This window comes from Sander vitreus, chromosome 8, assembly GCF_031162955.1.
Source record: "Sander vitreus isolate 19-12246 chromosome 8, sanVit1, whole genome shotgun sequence".
Classification (NCBI taxonomy): Eukaryota; Metazoa; Chordata; class Actinopteri; order Perciformes; family Percidae; genus Sander; species Sander vitreus.
The window spans coordinates 2,507,699-2,532,271 of NC_135862.1; the positions used below are offsets into that span (position 1 = coordinate 2,507,699).

General features: G+C 45.4%; 2 protein-coding genes across 2 annotated transcripts in view; one reads left to right on the top strand and one right to left on the bottom strand.

Annotated features, from left to right (window-relative positions):
- The first annotated feature begins 17,819 nt into the window (after nucleotides 1-17,819).
- Nucleotides 17,820-21,237, top strand: pdcd2l (programmed cell death 2-like). The gene is made up of 2 exons (XM_078256372.1): nucleotides 17,820-18,371; nucleotides 19,897-21,237. Exons 1-2 carry the CDS (start codon nucleotides 17,900-17,902, stop codon nucleotides 20,508-20,510), a joined length of 1,086 nt encoding a protein of 361 aa, XP_078112498.1. The 5' UTR covers nucleotides 17,820-17,899; the 3' UTR covers nucleotides 20,511-21,237.
- Nucleotides 21,238-22,721: 1,484 nt separating this feature from the next.
- Nucleotides 22,722-24,573, bottom strand: part of LOC144521772 (nuclear factor of activated T-cells, cytoplasmic 3-like) — a 36,373-nt gene continuing 34,521 nt past the window's right edge. The window contains exon 10 of the mRNA XM_078256373.1: nucleotides 22,722-24,310. Coding sequence (XP_078112499.1) covers nucleotides 24,183-24,310 — 128 coding nt within the window. The 3' untranslated portion in view covers nucleotides 22,722-24,182. The remainder of the gene's footprint in view (nucleotides 24,311-24,573) is intronic.

A 24,573-nucleotide genomic window follows, 5' to 3' on the forward strand; every position in this document is an offset into this window, starting at 1 on the left:
TTGCGCCGTAATATTTGTATTTGTAATCTTCTGCATGTGTGTGTGCTGCTGTGCGTCCCTGTGTGTGTAACAAGCATACTGTGCACGTGCTGTGCACGAGCCTAGGAGCATTTTACTAATGCTCTGCTAAAATAACAATGAAATGCTGCGTTATTGACTTTAGACCAGGTTTTTGTTGGTCAATCACTTCCCGGGCCCTATTTTAACGATGTAAGCGCCCGGCGCAGGCGCGTTCAGGGCGTGTACGAATCCACTTTTGCTAGTTTGACGGCACTTACAAATACAGTGCATCACTTGTCGTAGCTGTATGCACGAATGGTTCTTGAGATCAGCCCGTGTAGCCTCAGTTTTCATTCCACCACTGCCCGAGAGCAGAAAACCCCCCCACTGGTACATTTCAAAAATGACACTTAGACATAGACACTTTCTTTCACCATGGGCTTCGGTTACAGCTGCTTTTAGTTGGTTACTGTCCACCTGTTTTTCTCAGTAGGAGAGGAGTAAATAGCTGGACCACACTGGCTCTGAGGGCGGGGTCAGAGGTCATGGTAGAGTTAAAGAGGATTTTGAAAGTTTCCCAGCAGCAGCAGCAGCAGGGCATGATGTAACCGAGTGTCTTAGAGAGATTACAGCGCTGCGTTGTCTCTCCGAGAGTTGTTCGGCGGTTTCTAAGCTTCTATACGTGCCGCGTTGATACGTTTCAGCCCTGTGAGCTCCTCAAACAGCGCCGTGGCCAATTCTTTTCTCTCGAGCAGAGCGGCACATTATGCTCCGACGATGAAAAAACTATTGGTTGAGAGAGATAACAACTGATGAGCTTTTTCTTGAATCATTTTAAAGTTGTGGTGAAAAAATAAAATATTTAAAGCAAGTTCTGTGATAATGTTTTTTTTTCTTTTTCAGAAATGAAAGTTCATTATCTCCAGATGTCACCGTCTGGTTAGATAAAGCGAATGAAAGCGAGAAAGAATGGCCCCTTATTGGACTTTAAAGCCTCCAGTAATAACATTAAAGTGCCAGTATTACCATCCATGTTGAATTAGGGTTCAGAGCTCCGTATCTGCACAACGCTCGCCTTGAATAAATCCCCTCTAATTACATAAAGTCCTCTTACACATGCTTCACAAGTTGTAAGCCATATTATAATATTGCAGGGAGATAACGAAATACATATTTTAGCTTCATAATTAAATGTTATAACTGGCTCATAAATGTGTGCTTGTCTCATATTTGTTTCCTGAAGGAGACAGCTGACATTTACAGGTGGCAGATTCCGTTTGTAGTTTTTCCTCTGTGCGATGTTCAACCCTCTCCCTGCTACGAAGCCCTAGACATGACATCCGAAAAACCAGGGCCTCCGTACCCTCCTTACTCCGCCACATAACAGCCCTGATCGCATTCAAGGTGTCGGTGAGCGGCCGTTGCCGTTCTCTCTCATTTATCTCCCCTCACAGTGGGGAGTAGAGGGTGACACAGGAATCAATTGTCGCTCCCATCCCATCCCGAGCCCACGAAAAGCCTCCTGTCCTGCAAAATCCCGAGAGAAAGACTCCCGAATCCCGTCCCGCTCCTGGAAAGACAAAGAAGTCCAGGGTGCTCAGGAAGTTCAATCAAATGCTTGAATGTGCTCTTTGGGGTCGGGAATTCAATTGAATGTAGAGAAAAAGAAAAGATCCAAGGCACTCTTCGTCAAAATGACTTAAAAAGCCTTTATTTTACTGGCTATTTCATGATGGAACATTTAAAAGACATTGGGAGAAGCGACCCACGCGTAGCAGCACTAACAGCCTTCTTTGGTTGGTTCCCTCTGTTGTCTGAAGTTATCACACTCTGTTGCCCCCCCCTGTAGTAATCACTGAGGTTGCTTCGGAAATGTAGGCTACACCACACATGCATTACCTGCAGGCCTAGGCCATTTCATTACGTGATTCCTAACGGAGATCTTCTCAAACTCAAAACACACATTTATCGATTCAGGGTAGGTTAGAAGAATGGCTGTCTGCGGCGAGCAGTAGCCAATCAACAAACGTATCGGGAGTTGTAAGTGGTTCTCTTTTCTAAGACAAAATGCCTCGCAATCTTTGGGCGCCCTCACCGCATTGCAGCGTAATTTCTTTATTTAATCTATCTTTGTTGTCCGTCTGGCTCAGGTTAAACTCTCTGTGAAACATGAACGCCCCAGAACTTTCTGTTATTCTGCAGTTTGACAGTCAGTTATAACGGAAAAAGAACGTAAATAATCTACTTTAACGTAGATTTTCTTGAGGGCTTTAGTTCGTGGTATCAGATCGGTGCATTAACTCCAGTACTTCCTGATACCGATACCAGCGTTTTAGGCAGTAATTGGAGACGATACCGATACTGGTATCGGTATCGGAACATCTCTACTTGGAACCTTGACTGAGGTGGTACTAAATAAAGTACCTGTTAGCAGGTACCAGGGACTTTTTTTCGTAATGGAAAACCAAAAAAGGCGAGTAGAGGCGAGGCGAGGCGAGCAGGTACCATGTCATGGAAAAGCGCCATTTGTTGGCGTTCTAACCTCTGGTGGATTTCTGAGGACTATGGTTAACTCCTCAGATCTCTGCAGGGTAAATCCAGACAGCTAGCTAGACTATCTGTCCAATCGGAGTTTTCTGAGGACGTCATCTTGGGCTTTTTGGGAAACACTGATCCACATTTTTCACCATTTTCTGACATTTTAGAGACCAAACAACTAATCCATTCATCCAGATAATAATCCACACATGAATCAACAAAGCAAATAACGGTTAGTTGCAGCCCTAGTGCTCATAGTTGTATTCTTTTTATACACCGGTGTATACTTTCAAACTTCTGACAAAGAACCAGATGTTTTCAACACAGTTATTCATCTTTTGTACCGATGATTCAACCCCGAGGGTGTCATCCCAATCCGAGCCGTAGGAGTGCTTTGCAGCTGTGAGTCACCTAACTTTATATTCTGGGAAAAAGGAGTGGGACTTCCGGAAACTGGAAGCGCCTGAAATAGCTACTGCTACTTAACAACTCTATGGCATGTTCACTTCTTTCTGCTACCATGCTGCTATGCATTGTATCTTACGGATGTGAGAATGACAGCTGTGTGACGAAATGATGATTCATCAAATCTCAATATAGTGAATTATTGAATGACGAACTCAGACATGTAGACTTTGTTGAGCCTCCAAACATTTTCTATTGTCTAACCAATGCTCCTCTACTGCAAAGACAGGGTTTTCTTCTGTTCCCAGTCTCGCTGCATGACAAAATGAGTTCCCAAAGTCAGACTTTTAGCACATGAATCAACAGAGACAAAGAGGATTGTGCCATTATCTGAAAACTTGGATCGGCATCACGTGCGCAGGCCTGTAGCCAGCCTAGTGGAAGGGGGGGGTTAATGTATTCAAAAAAACAGACCTTTTTGCAGTTTTTCCCTCATTTTGTATTTGATTATGAGGTTCAAATACGTCATTTTGGTGACTTTGTATACACTAATCTGTGCTGGATTCGCTCGTCTGCTGGCATCTTAACGAGCACGTTTTTACTACAATGTTGTCAAGTGGCTTACCAACGATCATGTACAACCTTTTTCAGTCCAAACCCACGCACGCACACACGCACGCACGCACGCACGCACACGAGCCACACAGATTTTGCTATGAGTGCATAGAGTTAGTTGCTGGATTGTTGATACATTAGTGAATCAACAGAGACAAAGAGTATTGTCTCTGAAAACTTGGATCGGCATTAAGTGCGCAGGCCTGTAGTCAGCATTTATATAGCATTTGTTCAAAAAAAAGACCTTTTTACAGTTTTCCCCTCATTTTGTATTTAATTATGAGGTTCAAAAATATGTACCACCTTTTTCAGGTGCTGTCATCCCCTCTCATTCTGACGTTTCTCCCTGTCATTCCCCCTGCTCTGGTGTTCCCCCCCTCTCATTCCCCCTGCTCTGGTGTTCCCCCCTCTCATTCCCCCTGCTCTGGCGTTTCTCCCTCTCATTCCCCCTGCTCTGGCGTTTCCCCCTCTCATTCCCCCTGCTCTGGCGTTCCCCTCTCATTCCCCCCTGCTCTGGCGTTTCCCCCCTCTCATTCCCCCTGCTCTGGCGTTTCCCCCCTCTCATTCCCCCTGCTCTGGCGTTTCCCCCCTCTCATTCCCCCTGCTCTGGCGTTTCCCCCTCTCATTCCCCCTGCTCTGGCGTTTCCCCCTCTCATTCCCCCTGCTCTGGCGTTTCCCCCCGGCCCCCTCAGAGATTACCGATTCATGAAGCGTCGCGAATCAGAGGCGTCGTGACAGCGGCCGAGCTGCTGCTTAGAGATGCAGGTCAGCGGCTCCCGAACCAGCCCGTCCTCTGGGAGGCATCCTCCATCTTCATTATAGATTCTGATATCTGCAATCATCTGACAGGTGAGAAACACACACACAGACCCACACACACACACACACACACACACACACTCCTCACCTCACCTCACCTCATCTCACTCAGAGGAATTCAGGGAGTGTGTTCAGCCCCTGGGTCCCTCCAGAGGATGAAGAGGGATGAGGAAGAGGAGCCGAGCTGGAGGTCTTGCAGATGAAAGAGGAGTTGGATAATAGGCAGCACTTTGTAAGATTTGTTAGAAGCTGAAAACAAGCTTTTACTGTCACGACCCTGAGACGGGAGCTGCAGGAGGAGCTGAGAGCAGCAGAATCCTCCTCATCGGGAAATTCATTTCTATTGACTTACTGTAACAGGATGAGCTGTTTTATTTCACAGTTTTTACTATTCATCCAACCCGTTCTCATTCCGAAACTCGTAAAATCAGGACGTTTGGACAGTGTCTGTCAGCGTCTGATGCAACGAAAAAGGCGTCTCTCAGCGTGTTTGTGTAACGCACCGGGGAGAGCAGCAGTTAGAGAGGATTTAGAGAGGAGTATGTAAGGAGGCTTGTCACGCTTGCTGTAGTCGCTTTTTTCTTTCCTCCTGCGTGTCACAGAACCGTACGCCCACCCACGACCTTTTCCTAAACATAAATGCGTCAAAAGGGACGGCAATAGTCCCGACCAAGCACGTTTACTTATAGCGCTAAAGGGACGGCAATAGTCCCGACTAGCAGCGCTACTTTAAAGCGCTAAAGGGGACGGCAATAGTCCCGACCAAGCAGCGCATTTATAGAGCTAAAGGGACGGCAATAGTCCCGACCAAGCGTGTTACTTATAGAGCTAAAGGGACGGCAATAGTCCCGACCAAGCGCGTTACTTATAGAGCTAAAGGGGACGGCAATAGTCCCGACCAAGCGCTGTACTTATAGAGCTAAAGGGACGGCAATAGTCCCGACCAAGCATCGCTTTACTTATAGCTCTAAAGGGACGGCAATAGTCCCGACCAAGCCCGTTTACTTATAGAGCTAAAGGGACGGCAATAGTCCCGACCAAGCGCGCTTACTTAAAAGTGCTAAAGGGACGCCAATAGTCCCGACCAAGTGTGTTTACTTATAGCGCTAAAGGGACGTCAATAGTCCCGACCAAGCGTGTTTACTTATAGCGCTAAAGGGACGGCAATAGTCCCGACCAAGCGCGTTTACTTATAGCGCTAAAGGGACGGCAATAGTCCCGACCAAGCGCGTTTACTTATAGCGCTAAAGGGACGGCAATAGTCCCGACCAAGTGTGTTTACTTATAGCGCTAAAGAGACGGCAATAGTCCCGACCAAGCACGTTTACTTATAGCCCTAAAGGGACGGCAATAGTCCCGACCAAGCACGTTTACTTATAGCGCTAAAGGAGACTTTTAGCGTCAATAAGAACGACAAAGGCACCTGACCAAGCGTCCATATTTTGCAGAAAGTGTGAGAACATGTTGATTCAGACATGTTTTGCATGGCTCCTTCTGCTCTCATGTCTCACTGGTTTTCATTTATTTTTATGAGTTTGATTTGTTGTTTTTTAGGACTGTCCGCCCCGAGAAAACGCTCCCATAGATCGTAGGTCCAAGAAGCAATTAAGACTCATATTTGGGAGGTGTCGGTGACGTAGCTCCGTGTGTTCTGTTTGTTCGAAAAAACTCTGCTTCCTTTTCTTTCCAAACACGACATAACTCCCGGTCTCCTGGGTGAAAGTCCTGTGTTTGTTTGACCCATCCACCCCCCAACCTGCCTCCTTACCAGGCAACATGGCATCATGACTGCGTAAATATACACGCCAACTTTTTTAAGCCAAGTGGCGTGTTATCTGTACGCTTTTTCAGCTATCCGCGTGTATGTCTACGATGTATAGAGGGGGCGTACACATACACGCCACTTAGCATGTTATCGTGAGAAGAAAGCTACGGTTGAGTTTAGGAAAAGTCACCTGCGGGACCCGATCCCTGCTCTCCTGGGTGAAAGTCCTGTGTTTGACCCATCCACCCCCCTGACCAACCTCCCTACGCGGATTTTTGCCCTTTCATACTACTCGCTACGGCGTCAATTCACACGCCATCGCAAGGTAATGTAAGTCAATGGAGGCCAAACGGCGTTGATAAACACGCTAAAAAGCAAGTATGTGTCTTGATAACACGCCAATAATGTCATATTAGTTGGCGTGTCATACATACGCCACTTCATGACATCAGTCTGTACCAGGACATTTGGCGCTCTTATACTTCCTCACCTTACTTACTAATTTGCTTCCATCAGAACTACTACAGCCACTAGAGGGCGTAGTCACTATAATATATATATATATATATATATATATATATATATATATATATATATACATATATAGGTCGTAATTGCTGCTTGAACAACTAACTTATTTGGGCGTTTTCTGTGGGAGGACAGTCTCGTCCTGCAGGGTGGGGAATGTTCCAGTTGGACTTGAAAAAGTGGTCTAGGACAACACATTGTCTAATGCTGTTTGACTCCATGAATAAACAGAGACAACAAGACAAATGAGACAATTTGGAGCAAAAACTTCTGTTTTTACATTGACTGTTAAATAATCTCACAGTCGCACTAAGCTCTGGACGCAGCGACGGTGGCTCTGCAAAATAGGGTGTTTGGGGTTTTAAGCCTCCAACGTTGCCTTCCAGGCAGCGCTGCCTGGAAGGCACTAGGATTAGGCAATGGTTATGGTTAGGTTTAGGTTAGGTGCCTTGAAGTCAACGTTGGGGGCTTAAAACACCATCGAGCACAAAATAGTCTCAGGAAGGAACTTGTTTTGGCAGAACATTTGCACCCCGCACAAGAAAACACCACATACCATATTAAATCTAAATGTAGGTCGTAATTGCTACTTGCCTCAGACCTTTGTATCTCTTTTTCTCAGCACATATTATAAATGAAATATGAAATATTAATCCTCAGTTAATAATAAATCCCAGCCAGCCAGTCACACTCTCCTTTATCACTCTGCCCACCAGGCCCAACCTGTGGCGGATGAATGGAGCCCGCTGTTGACCAAGCGAGCCTCTCCGCTGGGTGTCAACGGTATCAACTCGTCGAGTCCCCAGCACGCTGCTTTTCAAAATGAAACCAACATGGCTCCCCCTGCAGAGGCTCCTGGTCCGCTGCACAACCAATTAAAAAAACTCAATCCCGCAGCTCCGCGTCCTGCTGAGAGACTGATGGCGTGGTCGAGCTGATAAGCGGCTCAGCGTTCAGACGCTCTGTGTTACAACACTCCCGTCAGCGCTCCCACTCACGCTGAGTCTGACCTGGACTATTACCACTATCTCCAGCACCAGTGGTGACAACAGGCAATTTGTGGAGGGTTATAAAGGGTAATTAACAAATATTCTGGGTGGTGTTGGCCGACACGTTTCATATCATGTTTGTGTTTTCCTCCTCAGGGAGTCTGCTATCGAGACGCTGCCGTGTCAAGACGAAGATTTACTCAAACGTTTACTTTGCATCTGCTGTTGTACTTCACTCTCTTACTCCAGGGCTGGAGCGTGGAGTTCAGCCCTGGATGTTTTCTCAAAAGCCCCAAATCTTTTAGGCTGACTTTACTGTCTTTTTAGAGACTGTAGCGGGATTTAAAGCTCAAGTGAATTTATTGGTATCACACGAAACTAGACGACCTAAGGAACCCATTAATATTAACCATGTCATGCTAGCTTGTCAGGGGGGTCAGCCCTATGTTCCTACAGCCATATGTTCCCACAGTCCTATGTTCCCACAGCCATATGTTCCTACAGCCATATGTTCCCACAGCCATATGTTCCTACAGCCATATGTTCCTACAGCCATATGTTCCCACAGTCCTATGTTCCCACAGCCATATGTTCCTACAGCCATATGTTCCCACAGCCATATGTTCCTACAGCCCTATGTTCCTACAGCCATATGTTCCCACAGTCCTATGTTCCCACAGCCCTATGTTCCCACAGCCCTATGTTCCCACAGTCCTATGTTCCCACAGCCCTATGTTCCCACAGCCCTATGTTCCCACAGCCCTATGTTCCCACAGCCCTATGTTCCCACAGCCCTATGTTCCCACAGCCCTATGTTCCCACAGCCCTATGTTCCCACAGCCCTATGTTCCCACAGCCCTATGTTCCCACAGCCCTATGTTCCCACAGCCCTATGTTCCCACAGTCCCTATGTTCCCACAGCCCTATGTTCCCACAGCCCTATGTTCCCACAGCCCTATGTTCCCACAGCCCATATGTTCCCTACAGCCATATGTTCCCACAGTCCTATGTTCCCACAGCCCTATGTTCCCACAGCCCTATGTTCCCACAGCCCTATGTTCCCACAGTCCTATGTTCCCACAGCCCTATGTTCCCACAGCCCTATGTTCCCACAGCCCTATGTTCCCACAGTCCTATGTTCCCACAGCCCTATGTTCCCACAGCCCTATGTTCCCACAGTCCTATGTTCCTACAGCCATATGTTCCCACAGCTCTATGTTCCCACATTTCTAGGACATTTTCAAAATGAGGTCTTGTGTTCCTACATTTCCCTTCAATATAAGCCCTATCCTCCCACAACATTGTTTAGGGTTAGGGGTTAGTGGGATAAAATCTGATACAAATTTATGAAAAAGGAAATGTGGGAACATAGGGCCTACTTTTCAGTGAAATTCTTAAAATGTGGAGACATAGGAAATAACTAATAACTAAATAACACTCCAAACTGGCATGGCCATTTTCAAAGGGGTCCTTTTACCTCAATGAAAACATGTCTCCCCTTTACAGACATGCCCACTTTCATGTTTCAATGCTAGAAAGAAGGTAAAGAAGATATTGGTATTATATGAAACTTGACAATCTAAGGAGTCCATTTGGTTCCAACCATGTCAAGCTAGCTTGTTGTTGGCGGCTAAATAACGTTCCAAAGGAAAAACTTGCACGTCATATACAAAGAGGTCTGGGCAGTGGAAGCACCAGAGATTTTTTTTTTGCTGGTGCTATGGGGTTGCTCAACGTTTCAGTGAGGGTACTCTGAAATTTAGAGTATCCCTTGACACACAACTCCGCAGCAGTTTACTAAGCGAGCGAACGAGAGGAAGAGAGACAATTATGTTTTTAATGCACCAAAGTTGCCAATAAAACAGCACCATAGAACTCTGATTAACCCACCTAACATATTTCAAATAGCAGCCAACAAGCCGGGTTTACACAATCATCACTGCAGCTTTCATACAGTAGCTTATATATATTGGCAGAAGAGTAATGCAGCAGACCAAATACACCACCCACAGCCAGAGATAATGAGGTGTAACCATGAATCAGCTGATTTAAATATCTCACGTTACTGTATTGTGTCAACAGTTAACTTCCTTTAATATTGTACGTGGCGTTTTCTTTTGCGGGGTGCAAATGTTCCACCAAAACAAGTTCCTTCCTGAGATTATTAGCAGAGACACCGTCGCTGCGTCTGGAGCTTAGCGCCGCCCAGGACGATTGGCGATTGGTTTAAAGAAATGCAAACAACCCAGAGCATTTTTTTCTCCTATCCCAGAATGCATCTGTCATTGTTGTGTTCACTTTTCCAGTTATTGCAGGTTTAAGACCCAAGAAGAAGGTATATTGGATTTGAAAACTGTATACCACATAGTTAATTAGAGGAAGTAAAGAAGGAAGAAAGGATGTGAAGTAGTTCTTGAGAGGGTTTCAAGCCTTTAGGCTCTGACAGTGCTGATGTGACTGGATGAGATACCCTCCAACCCCTTTAAAAATCCTGACTTTGGTAGAACAGAAGGCACTCAGAGAGATGAGCGTCCACTAAGACCTGCAGTTCAGGAAATTGAGCCCGGCTCTCACTTCGTCAGGCTCTGAGATATAAAAAGTAAGAATGTATGAACTGAAGCATATGTGAGGCTTTGGTGAGAAGAGCTTACCTCCTGATTTGGGAGTATTTTTTTGTGTAAACTTTATATACTTTATGACACATGTCACAGGAGTGAAGCTTAAAGGTCCAGTGTGTAACGTGTTTAGTTGTTCTTATCAAAATCTGTGTTGCCCGTTCACAAACGTGTCCTTTTTCATGAATATTTACCTCCACCATCAATTCCAAGGATTCCTTTTGGCTTGAAATGTTGCATTTGCATTCACATGAACTGGGGCAGACGCTCCATATTCATGCTCCATCTAGAAATACGTTAGCCGGTAAGAGACATACAGGACATACTGCTCCTCCTGTGTGTGTGTGTGTGTGTGTGTGTGTGTGTGTGTGTGTGTGTGTGTGTGTGTGTGTGTGTGTGTGTGTGTGTGTGTGTGTGTGTGTGTGTGTGTGTGTGTGTATAAGGGACATACAGGACATACTGCTCCTCCATTCACGTTTTCTCTGTCATATGATAAACTCACAACTGCTGCTAATGCTGCTAACGGGTATCGTAGCTTCCCGGCTAGTTTGAAGAAGGAAACATGGAGGACCACCACGTATTCACAAGAGACCGGCTTTTGGAAGCGTGAAGGCTACCGTAGCTGTAATACGTACTTTGAACTGCGTGGAGAGTTGATTGATATATATGATCTCAACGCTAGACGGGAGAAATTCCCACACATTGGACCTTTAAAGGAACACTGTAAAAATCTAAGTTTGAAGTATAAAATGTTCACCATCTGTTCCGTAAAATGTAAATGTTTTTTTTTTATTTATTCACTGTTGTTTGACGCTGTAAATCGCAACTGGAAGAGGAGTGCAGAATTGAAAATCCTTCTCCTACTGCAACAACCCAATCTCATGAACACTGCAACAGAATAACAGCGACCGCCAGCCGGTCATATGACATATGATATGTTAAAGATATGTTTTTTAGCTGAGAAAAGGTGACTGTGAGCCGGGAAGAGGGCCCCGTGAGGTGACGGTCGTTTCAGCGGCCGTTAGAGTTGAGTTTAGCCGACAAAGAGGTGAGCGTAATGCGACGACGACAGTTTTAAGTTGACACCAAAGTGACTAGTTAAGATCGTGGTTTGGGTTAAAACACCAGTCCCCTTAAAGGAACACGCCGACTTATTGGGACTTTGTCTTATTCCCCGTATCCCCCAGAGTTAGATAAGTCCATACATACCCTTCTCATCTCCGTGCGTGTCGTAACTCTGTCTGACGCACCCACCGTTAGCCTAGCTTAGCACAGATCCTGGAGGTAACTGGCTCCATCTAGCCTAGCTTAGCCCAGATCCTGGAGGTAACCAGCTCCATCTAGCCTAGCTTAGCATAGATCCTGGAGGTAACCGGCTCCATCTAGCCTAGCTTAGCCCAGATCCTGGAGGTAACCGGCTCCATCTAGCCTAGCTTAGCCCAGATCCTGGAGGTAACTGGCTCCATCTAGCCTAGCTTAGCACAGATCCTGGAGGTAACTGGCTCCATCTAGCCTAGCTTAGCACAGATCCTGGAGGTAACTGGCTCCATCTAGCCTAGCTTAGCACAGATCCTGGTGGTAACTGGCTCCATCTAGCCTACTGCTCCGAATAAGAGACAAAATAACGCCAACATGTTCCTATTTACATGTTGTGATTTGTGTAGTCACAGCGTGTACAAATAACAAGGGACACAGATGTTGTCCGTACCGTCCGTCAACTGTTGGGACACATGTTGTCCGTACCGTCCGTCACCTATTGGGACACATGTTGTCCATACCGTCAACTGTTGGGACACATGTTGTCCGTACCGTCACCTATTGGGACACACATGTTGTCCGTACGTCACCTGTTGGGACACATGTTGTCCGTACCGTCAACTGTTGGGACACGTTGTCCGTACTGTCACCTGTTGGGACACATGTTGTCCGTACCGTCACCTGTTGGGACACATGTTGTCCGTACCGTCACCTATTGGGACACACATGTTGTCCGTACGTCACCTGTTGGGACACATGTTGTCCGTACCGTCACCTGTTGGGACACATGTTGTCCGTACCGTCACCTGTTGGGACACATGTTGTCCGTACGTCACCTGTTGGGACACATGTTGTCCGTACCGTCACCTGTTGGGACACACATGTTGTCCGTACGTCACCTGTTGGGACACATGTTGTCCGTACCGTCACCTGTTGGGACACATGTTGTCCGTACCGTCACCTGTTGGGACACATGTTCACGGCTTCTTCTTTTTTCCCGTGAAGAAATGTTTTGCGGTGTTGGTGAATAAAAAAAAAAAAAAACGCCACTAAATGCGTTTGTAACGGGTATAATATTACCGAAATGTAATTAGTAATCCGTTATATTACTGCGTTACAGCAAAAAGGAATACATTGCTGTAATTGCGTAACCTTTGTAACGCGTTACTCCCAACACTGACAAGGGCAGACTTTATTAAAAAGTTACACTGTGCGTTTGTTTATATTTTCAGGCTATGGGACCAGCCCGTTAATTCACACTTAGAGATAAGGTTTACTTTGTGGAAAAGCTTTCAGTCACACAATAAGCCCAAAACTGCAAACAGTCTCTGTGAAATACATCGTAGATGTATTCAGTAGGGATGCACCGATCCCACTTTTTCAGTCCCGATACCGATACGGCTTTGTGTATCTGTCGATACCCGATACCGATCAGATACCGTTGTTGAAATAATAATAGAACAGAATGTAATCAAACTTCATACATGTTTTTTGGATGTGCTTGATTAAATTGGTAGTATTGTACTTTGCAGTACTACCACCACCCCTCGAAACATGTACTTTGCAGACATTGCAAACAGCCGACGAACTAGTTGGTGTGGCAAGCGTGAAATATCTCCACACAGCCGACTCTTTGGCTCGCTCCATGTTGCTTAACGGTTAACTTAACTCTTCCAGCATGCGACACACGTGCTGCTGACGAATGACGTAAGATGTGCTGCGACGGAGAAAAAAAAAAAAAAAACTGGATCGGCTAATCGGTTAATTTTTCCGATCCCGGGTCCAGCTATTTTGTCAATATCGGGGCTGATATCCAATGTTAATTTCGGATCGGTGCACCCCTAGTATTCAGTCAAAGTAAACCCTTCCGTGCGTGTGCGTCCGTGCTGCTTTCAAGAATGCTTCTGTCGAAATGTCTTCAGTTTATCTTATTTACTTCAAGCACTTACAGGCCTTTACTTTGAACCTCGCTGCCCATCTTCAGACTGAATCCTAAAAAAGCCACTGCATGAGTCAAGAAGCTCAGACTGAGTTTCATTAAACAACAGAGAGAAAACAACACGACTGAACTCTCCGGCTCGCCTCTAATCTCCCCGAGTCCCACGGATCAAGGAGTTCGTGATTCTCCACTTTGACCGGTTTTCTACCTGTAGTCTGATAAACCCTGCAGAGATCAAGTACCTGCCGGCATCAAACACAGGTGTGCATGGGAAAGTTCAAACCTGAAGCGTCCCATGACCAGCATTGCAGCCATCATACAGAGATGTTGAAACACGGCTGCCAGCTCTGGAAGTATTCAGATCCTTTACTGCAGTAAAGGTACTTATACCACACTTTGATTGGACTCGGTTACAAGTAACAGTCCTGCTTTGAAAATGTCCCTTCATAGGGCTGTGGGAACATAGGGCTGTGGGAACATTGGGCTGTGGGAACATAGGGCTGTGGGACCATTGGGCTGTGGGAACATAGGGCTGTGGGACCATTGGGCTGTGGGAACATAGGGCTGTGGGACCATTGGGCTGTGGGAACATAGGGCTGTGGGAACATTGGGCTGTGGGACCATAGGGCTGAGGGAACATAGGGCTGTGGGACCATAGGACTGTGGGAACATAGGGCTGTGGGACCATTGGGCTGTGGGACCATTGGGCTGTGGGAACATAGGGCTGTGGGACCATTGGGCTGTGGGAACATTGGGCTGTGGGAACATTGGGCTGTGGGACCATAGGGCTGTGGGAACATAGGGCTGTGGGACCATTGGGCTGTGGGACCATAGGGCTGTGGGAACATAGGGCTGTGGGACCATTGGGCTGTGGAACCATAGGGCTGTGGGACCATAGGGCTGTGGGACCATTGGGCTGTGGGACCATTGGGCTGTGGGAACATAGGGCTGTGGGAACATTGGGCTGTGGGAACATAGGGCTGTGGGACCATAGGGCTGAGGGAACATAGGGCTGTGGGAACATAGGGCTGTGGGACCATAGGGCTGAGGGAACATTGGGCTGTGGGAACATAGGGCTGTGGGAACATAGGGCTGACCCCTTCATATTCATATGCAATGCTACAGTTCAGTTTTGTTCCTGTGAAATGTGTTAAGTGATGAGAATCTGTGATGTATTTAAATAACTTTCTGTCCTCAGGAGCCTCTGAAGACTTCTTTTAGGCTATTGTTTCCTCATTAATCACGCTGTTATTCAGAACAAAAGCCTGGCTTTCTCTGTAGTTTATGAGAGAACTACACATGAACAAGATCAAGATCTTCCCCCTAGAGTGTCTATAATAATTACAGTAATTAGAAATTGTACTGTTGTGCTGCCCGTAGCGATTGTAATCTCAAAGGCCCCCCTGTGACAGACACTGAAATCTTTGCATGCAGACAAATATTATTATTTCAGCTCATCATGTGAAAGACAAGAGTGAAGTGTGACTGCCCCCTGCTGCCTGGAAGACAGGTTTTCAACTTGATGATGACGGGGGGGAAAGAAACTTTAGTTAACTTTATGAAAAGAACATTAAATCACACAAACTACAAAATGTCAAAGATTATGAAAGTCTGACATTTATTTTTAATGTGGTTTTTATATTAAGTCACTAAAGCTGAACATAAAAGATATGACTCATGACATACTACACTATGACTTTTTATTAAGACATAAAAAGACAAAGTCATAAAAAGTCATAGTATAGTATGTCGAAAAAGTTTTAAAAAAGTTAACGTTTATATAGTACTATACTATACCTTTTTATGCTTTTTTCGACATACTATACTATGAGTTTTTGTGACTTTTATCGACGTACTATAATATGACTTTTCATGCTTTTTTCGACGTACTATACTATGACTTTTTATGCTTTTTTCGACATACTATACTATGACTTTTTGTGACTTTTATCGACGTACTATATTATGACTTTTAATACTTTTTTCGACGTACTATACTATGACTTTTTATGCTTTTTTCGACATACTATACTATGACTTTTTATGCTTTTTTCGACATACTATACTATGACTTTGTGACTTTTTTCGACATACTATACTATGAGTTTTTGTGCTTTTTTCGACGTACTATATTATGAGTTTTTGTGACTTTTTTCGACGTACTATACTATGAGTTTTTGTGACTTTTTTCGACATACTATACAATGAGTTTTTGTGACTTTTATCGACGTACTATACTATGACTTTTAATACTTTTTTCGACGTACTATACTATGACTTCTCAAAGTTTTGATGACTCAGGGCCAACTATGATTGGGGTCCACACAGGTGTTTCAAGTTACAGTCATATGATCAACAATTACAGAAAAGCAGTCATTTGTAATGAAAATCCCAGATCATCCACAATGTTCATTAAACATGTCCTAAGAAAGAAAATAGTGCAAGTTAAACTACATGAAGAAAAGCTAACATACATAACATAAAATGAATGTGTGTAGGTGTACAGTGATTACAGATGAATTAACTGTAAACAGGAATGTATTAAATGTATATGTATAATGACAAGTCATACAAATATATACACAGAGGTTTAAAGAGTTTGTAAAACAGTAAGTAAAAGGATTAAATGGTAAAGCGACAATATAATGGTCAAGTGATGAGCTCAAGAGTTCCACAGTGTTTTGGGATGCGGGATGAAGCGGACCCTGGTGGTGCTAGCCCGGATGCTGCACAGCAGCAGGCAAGAGGGGGTCAGCCCAATGGTCCCACAGCCCAATGGTCCCACAGCCCTATGTTCCCAAAGCTCAATGGTTCCACAGCCCAATGGTCCCACAGCCCAATGGTCCCACAGCTCTATGGTCCCACAGCCCTATGGTCCCACAGCCCAATGGTCCCACAGCCCAATGGCCCCACAGCCCAATGGTCCCCACAGCCCTATGTTCCCACAGCCCAATGGTCCCACAGCCCTATGGTCCCACAGCCCAATGGTCCCACAGCTCTATGGTCCCACAGCCCTATGATCCCACAGCCCTATGGTCCCACAGCCCTATGGTCCCACAGCTCTATGGTCCCACAGCTCTATGGTCCCACAGCCCTATGATCCCACAGCTCTATGGTCCCACAGCCCTATGGTCCCACAGCTCTATGATCCCACAGCTCTATGGTCCCACAGCCCTATGGCCCCACAGCTCTATGGTCCCACAGCCCTATGGTCCCACAGCTCTATGGTCCCACAGCCCAATGGCCCCACAGCCCTATGGTCCCACAGCCTTTAGAATTTTGTTGCTCTAAGGACACGGCTCACAATTGAACACACTATATATATATATATATATATATTTTTTTTTTTTTTTTCTTTTCTTTTCTTATTAAGTCTGTCTTGTTCGTTGTCTGTTTTTGCATTATATTTTTTAATATAATAATGCACTTTGTGACATTGTGCATCTGAAAAGGTTCTCTATAAATAAGCAAAACATTGTTTAACGCCTTGTTACGTGTATACAAACCATATTTAGATCAGATTAGATTCAACTGTATTGTCGTTGTGCAGAGTACAAGTACAACGACAACGAAATGCAGTTTGCGTCCAACCAGAAGTGCAAAAAGAGCAGAAAAGTGCAAAGTGATATACAAAGTATAGACAGGACAAGACATATAGTGCAGAGTAGACAGTAGTGTACAGTTGGTTAACAGAAGGTGGTTTAGAGTAATATAAATGAAATATAAATATGTGCAGTGTATTAGCAGTTACCTTATAAGAGCAGAATAAATATGGCTATGTAATATGAACAATGCATGAACAACATGTACAGATATGTGCAATGTAGCAGCAGTAACATTATAATAGTGGTAAGAATAATATAGATATATGCAGTGTATTAACAGAATATACAGAAGAAAAACAGAATGAATATGGATATTCAGTATGAATAATATAGACAGATATGTACAGTACCACAGTTAAGATGTATTTTATAACTTAAACTGACACCCAGCTGATGAAAACATACATGAAACCAGATTAATAAATGAGTAGGTAGTTTTTTTGTTATTATTTGTGTCTCTCCATTAGAATGTGAACTTAACAGAGTCATGTTGTTGCATCCTCTGATACAGTAGGTGGCGGCATACACCTAAAAGTTGGTTTGTAGCCCGCCATTTAATGAAGGAGGTGGTCTGGGCTACAGATGCTAGATCGGATCTGCTAGACGTGTCGACGTCATAGGACGTGCCTCGAGGCCCGCCTTATTCTGCCTCTGATTGGCTTACCCTGGTATTACCCAATCCCCACTCTCCATGCCTACACCGTGACCTAACTACGTAGACCATTCTAGCAGATCCGATTTAGGATTTAGGATCTACCGCGACGGACCGCGGACACAAACGTTCACTTCCCGGTCGGTGTTTTCAACATGTGAGAGTGGAGAGCATGGCTTCCCGCGCTCAGGAGCAAACTCTGCTCGGTCTGTGTGACGGAGAGCTCGACTCTAAACGACACCGGTCCTCTTTTCTGACCAACAAAGTCGGCGGCCACCCGGACTGGTTGCCGGGCATCTCCCGGCAGTCTCCCCGCTGTGGTCACTGCGGAGCCCCGTTGGCCCACGTGGTGCAGGTGTACTGCCCCCTGGAGGCCTCGCCCTACCACCGAAACCTCCACCTGTTCGCGTGCCCAGGTGCCGCGTGCAGCGGCCGGTCAGACAGCTGGACGGTGCTCCGCTCTCAGTGTCTGGAGGAGCGGACAGCCAGCCGGCCCGCCCCGGCTCAGGAGGCTCCTCCGGCGGCCACTGAGTGGTGTGACACCGCTGATGACTGGGGGGTGGAGGAGGAGGAGGATGGATGGGGAGGAGGTGTGGAGGAGGACAGCCAGGGTCAAGAGAAGACAGCAGCTCCGGAAGAAAAGGGTAGGGCATTGCTATATATGTTGATATGTTCGGTTAGTATATTACTTAGTATGAAGGCTGCAACGTTTGGTCTCTAAATGTCTGAAAATGGTGAAAAATGTGGATCAGTGTTTCCCAAAAAGCCCAAGATGACGTCCTCAAATGTCTTGTTTTGTCCCCAACTCAAAGATACTCAGTTTACAGTCACAGAGGAGAGAAGACACTAGAACAATATTCACATTTAACAAGCTGACTTCACAGAAGTTTTACTCTATTTTCATAAAAAAATGACTCAAACGATTAATCAGTTATCAAAATAGTAGGCGATTAATTGAATAAGTGACAGTTTTCTATTTCGTATTTTTATTTTTTATTTTAATTGTCATATAAAGCTCTTATTTGTTCTTTTATGTCATCTATTTATCTTTATTTCTGTCTATGTGCTGCTGTAACAACCAAATAATCCATAAAGTTTGATCCCTACGGAGATAGACCTTTTAGTTTAACATGAAACAGCCCCGAAATCACCATCACCAAACTCCACCAGACTCCATGTAAATAATCAGGACTTTTATCATCGTAAAACACGCTTCATTCAAAGTGGACAGAAACTAAATAAAACTATCAAAAGCCGTCTTGGTTCATCTTTCCACTGTTCCAACAATCACCACTCTGGTTTGGTTGAAATAAACCCTTAATTCACCCATTTACATGTGGAAATATGCTGGCTCTATACACGCTAAAAGTAGTGATTATTTACATGGAGTCTGGTAGAAATATGCTGGCTCTATACACGCTAAAAGTCCTGATTATTTACATGGAGTCTGGTGGAAATATGCTGGCTCTATACACGCTAAAAGTCCTGATTATTTACATGGAGTCTGGTGGAGATATGCTGGCTCTATACACGCTAAAAGTCCTGATTATTTACATGGAGTCTGGTGGAAATATGCTGGCTCTATACACGCTAAAAGTCCTGATTATTTACATGGAGTCTGGTGGAGATATGCTGGCTCTATACACGCTAAAAGTAGTGATTATTTACATGGAGTCTGGTGGAGATATGCTGGTTCTATACACGCTAAAAGTCCTGGTTATTTACATGGAGTCTGGTGGAAATATGCTGGCTCTATACACGCTAAAAGTCCTGATTATTTACATGGAGTCTGGTGGAGTTTGGTGATGGTGATTTCGGGGCTGTTTGATGTTAAACTAAAAGGATCTTACTCTTTAACTAAAAGGTCTATCTCTGTAGGGATCCTTTCATAATGATGTCAGACACTTAGAATAATAATCTAATCTAAGATATTTTTATTGATGTTGTTGGTCATTGGTGCTATTTTCTGTCTATTCTAATGCGATGGCGTCTGACATTTTGGAGAGGTGTTCTCTTCACAGGAGAACCCTAACACCAGATACTGACTGGTTTTGTAATTGTGTTCAGTGTACACTGTATATGTGCGCGCCTCCTCTACCAACTGAGCCAACCCAGCCACCTGTTGTGATTATTTTGACGTGTAAATGTTTTTCTCTTGTTGCCCGGCAGCCGGCGAGGTTGATGTCAGCAGCCGGCTTCAGGATCTGAATCTGGGCGCCTCCCACGAGGACGTCCCGGTCCTCCGTCCGTTCTTCATCAGCGTGGCGGAGGAGTCGGATCTGTGCGGCGAGCGAGACGACCTGTGGCACGCCCAGCAGCTGCTGAGGGAGTACGAGAGCAGAGAAGGCATGGCGGTCGGAGAGCTGGAGGGCGGCTGCGACCGCGGCGGGGAGGAGAAGTACGAGAAGACGAGCGCCAGACACGGAGACGCCGTCTTCTCCAGGTTCATGAAGAAGATCTCGCTCTGTCCTCAGCAGATCCTCCGCTACTGCCGCGGCGGGACGCCGCTCTTCGTCTCAGAGCTGCCGCCGCCCGCCGCGGCCCAGCTGGCGTCGGCAGCGTGCGGCCGCTGCAGAGGCTCCCGGACGTTTGAGCTGCAGCTGATGCCGGCGCTGGTCAGTCTGCTGCGGAGGGAGGACGGCGGCGGCGGCGAGGCCGAGCTGGAGTTTGGGACGGTGCTGGTTTACACGTGCACGGACAGCTGCTGGACGGCCGGGGCGGGGGCCGCTGTGGAGGAGTTGTGCTTCGTTCAGACCGACCCAGACCAGCAGCTCTTCAAATGACCCAACAGGTCACAGCAAACATCTGCTAAACACAGGCTTCTTACGTTAGTACAAAGCCGGAAGTTATGGAATTTGAAAAATGCAAATCCCAGGCCTGGAAAGGTTTTGGAAAACATAAAAAGACCCAGAAAGTTTTGGAAAAGTCATGGAATAGTGTTTTTTATGTGAGGTTTGTCGTCCTAACCTCACCGTTGTATTCGGGGCGCGATATTACGACTCCCACTATGAACATGAATCATTCTTTTTATGGTTCAACCTCTGAGGGGAAACTTAAACACAGATGTCTATTCTTATTGTGTAATGTCGACTGACTTTTTCAGGAATACATAGTCATGGAAATCTGCTGAAAAGTTTTGGTTAAATGCGTATGAACCCTGTAAACAGTCTCAGGAAGGAACTTGTTTCGGTGGAACATTTGCACGTGTTGACTGTTGTTAACTTCTCCCCGTATAGAGCAGCTTTTTTCTCCCTGCGTGATTGAGTGGCTTTACCCTTTAATACCAACAGCCCGTTTATATTCCAGTCCTTCCAGAAAAATGCTGAGTTTTTTTGTGATTGTTGTGGGCAAAAATACCTCGATCATGCGGCACGTTTTCTTAAAAAATGTGATGGAATATTCAGGATATTTATGCGATGAAATTGCGGGAACTTGTAAAAACGGCGGTTTCATCGTGGCTTCATCGCGGGGTTTGTAGCTTGTCGATGATGTTCACGTCGCGTAATGACGTCGCCTGCAGTCGTAGCGTCGCTCGTCGTAACGCCTCGTCACGTAACGCCGCTCGTAACGTCAGCCTCGTAACGTCGCCTCAGTCGCCCGTCGCTCGTAGCGTCAGCCTCGTAACGCCGTCCCGTGCGTCGCTCTGCGTCACGTCGCTTCGCCGCGTCGCCCGTCTGCTCATCGCGTCACCTCGTAGCGCCGCCAGCTCACGTCGCCTCGTAACGTCACCTCGTCACGTCACTTCGTCGCCTCGTAACGTCACTTCGTAACGTGCCGTTATGCTGCTCTTGTATGAAGTAAACGCAACTTTTTTCAACTTGCAATGAAAACGCGGGGATTATGAAATCATGCAAGCCCCGCATATTTTGGGCGGAAATCTTCAATTTATGCAGCTAACGTGCGGCGTATTTGGAAAAATGCCCCCCGCATAAATACGTGGACTTTGGCTGATTATGTGATCACATAATCGTGTTTTTCTGGAGGGACTGGTATTACCTGCTCTGATCTCCCTGTAATGAAATGTTTCTGAACTGAGAGTCACACAAGTGCCTTAAAGGACCGTATTTTCCCATGAATTGGTGTCTAAGTGAATGTTAAAAATCTTTGAAATTGGTCCGGTATTGAGCGAGAACGCTGTAACCAGCAGCCGCTAAACTGGGCTGCGATGTAACGTTACGGGGCAAATGTTCAGCATCAGTTCCCGTCCACTAAAAGTTCTGTTGTTGCTGCTGACAGACTCAGATTATTATTCTAAGTGTCTGACAACATTATGAAAGGATCCCTACAGAGATAGACCTTTTAGTTAAAGAGGAAGATCCTTTTAGTTTAACATGAAACAGCCCCGAAATCACCATCACCAAACTCCACCAGACTCCATGTAAATAATCAGGACTTTTATCATCGTAAAACACACTTCATTCAAAGTGGACAGAAACTAAATAAAACTACCAAAAGTCGTCTTGGTTCATCTTTCCACTGTTCCAACAATCACCACTCTGGTTTGGTTGAAATAAACCCTTAATTCACCCATTTACATGTGGAGATATGCTGGCTCTATACACGCTAAAAGTCCTGATTATTTACATGGAGTCTGGTGGAGTTTGGTGATGGGGATTTCGGGGCTGTTTCATGTTAAACTAAAAGGATCTTCCTCTTTAACTAAAAGGTCTATCTCTGTAGGGATCCTTTCATAATGTTGTCAGACACTTAGAATAATAATCTGAGTCTGTCAGCGGCAACAACTGAACTTTTAGTGGACACTAACTGACGCTGCACAATTGCCCGTTAACGTTACAGTGCAGCTTGTTTCGCGTCTCGCTTAATACTGGACCAATTTCAAAGATTGTTGTTCCAATCAGTCACTTAGACACAAAAACATGGGAAAATAGGGGTTGGAAATTAACATTTCCCTTTCAATGTGTTGCTGCATGAACTAAAGGAGACGTGATGCTGGTTCTTAATCTAAAACACAGAATAAAGTATTTTACAACTCGTCATTTGTCATTATCATTTATCAAAAACACAGAACAGCCAATATTTTCCTTTTTTTTTTACTTCAACCTTTTGATACATTTCTATAATTCAGTGTGTTAAGCATCACACCAACAACAGTCGTGGTTGAACAGCGGTAATGTAAACGGTAAAACGGAATAAAACCAGGCTATTAAAAACTGTAAATGATCAGCTGATGGACTTTTAAGTAGTTTTTTTTAAACTGGATCAGATCCAGAGTATCAAAAATAGATTTTTTAATAATTAACTGGCCAATAAATAACATCAGGATTTCTTTCTAGCCTCTGTTACGACGTCACTGATTGTTCTGATTACGTTCAAAGTTCAAATCAGCCCTTTTTGTTGTTTATCTACGCAGGGATGCACTAAATCCAGGATTCTGATTGGGCTGAATATTGGGCTTTTTGACGGGGTTGGGTCTCTGCTGAACCCTACGCTCGCACTCCGCGCGCTACGCTGGTCGACGTAATGACGGCGCCGTTGATTACAGGAAGGTGTTTACGTAGGTGGAGCTTCAATGCAGCAGGCTGAGAGGAAGTGGAAATGGAACTGGTGAGCAGAAAAAGTGTTGTTTGGCAGTACTTTCAGTCAAAAGAAGGCCATTCAAGTCCAGCTACATGTTCAATCTGCAATGCTGATTAGTCTGGTGGTGGCGAGGACCCTAAACAATACACAACATCACCGCTGTTACAACATCTGGTATGAAACATCTGGAAGAATACGAGCTGAGCATGAAGGAATCTACAGACAGCAGCCAGAATGCAGCAACTTCAGGTACGGCAAAGGAAGGACAGTCACAGATAAGACCTGGTGTTAACCAGACAGTGCCTCTCCCGGGCTGTCAGCTGTTCTCTCCGCTACAGTCGGAGCGGAGCTACCAAATGGCCGGCTGCTGCTCGTTAGCTAACGTTAGCTTTCTAATTTCACCCACCCAACATGCCTTCATCATACGCTGGTGAGCGAACACAACAACGTTGTCACTCATCTGGTGCAAAATGCAGCAACTTCAGGTACGGCAAAGGAAGGACAGAAACTGGGAGGAGGATTCGGTATTCAGCTGAACCCCAAAAATCTGGATTCAGTGCATCCCTAATAAACAACATCAGGATTTCCTTCTAGCCTCTAATGACGTCACTGATTGTTCTGATTACGTTCAAAGTTAAAAAATCAGCCCTTTTCGTTGTTCTACGGTTCATGAAAAGCTAAAAACATCTTTGGTTTCCTACTAAAATTCCTGAGACCGACGAGGAAAACGGTTAATGGGATGTGGTACCCTGAAGAGAGACGAGCGCGCCGACTCGTCCAAGGTGGCTGATTGGTTTTCAGGCACTTGAAGATCAGTTTTGGTGCACTTTGTGCAAACGTGACCGTCGCGGTTTGGGTTTGCTTTTGTCCAAAGAAAGAAGCTCTGCAGCAGTTTTCCTGAGGAAGCGGAGCGTCGACTACTGAGGGCCGCCGCAGAACGGCGAGGCGGCATCGCTGGACTTGTGCTCCCAGACGTACTGGTCAAACGGGTCGGGCCGGGCGCCGCTGCTCAGGCTGCCGATGTCTCTGTCAATGATCTCATTCACTGCAACAACAAGCAGAAGCACGACAAACGGTTAATCATTACATAAAAGTTCCAGATTGTGCCTGTCTACATTTGTACACGTTTGTATTGTTAGTTATTGGAAGTGCACAGGATGAAGAGGAGGAGGGAAATGAAGAAGGAGAAGGCAGTAAACTGGAGAGACCATGAGGGTCAGAGCAGGAGAAGGCCACAGAAGGAGATGCAGGAATAAGTGAAGGAGAAGAGGAAAAGGACAAATTGACTGTGAGGGATGAAGAGGAGGC

Bases quoted from the DNA above. Each gene is read 5' to 3' on its own strand.
- pdcd2l (XM_078256372.1), top strand. From the start codon at position 17,900: ATGGCTTCCCGCGCTCAGGAGCAAACTCTGCTCGGTCTGTGTGACGGA. The intron at 18,372-19,896 runs GTAGGGCATTGC...GTTGCCCGGCAG, and splicing joins AGCAGCTCCGGAAGAAAAGG to CCGGCGAGGTTGATGTCAGC.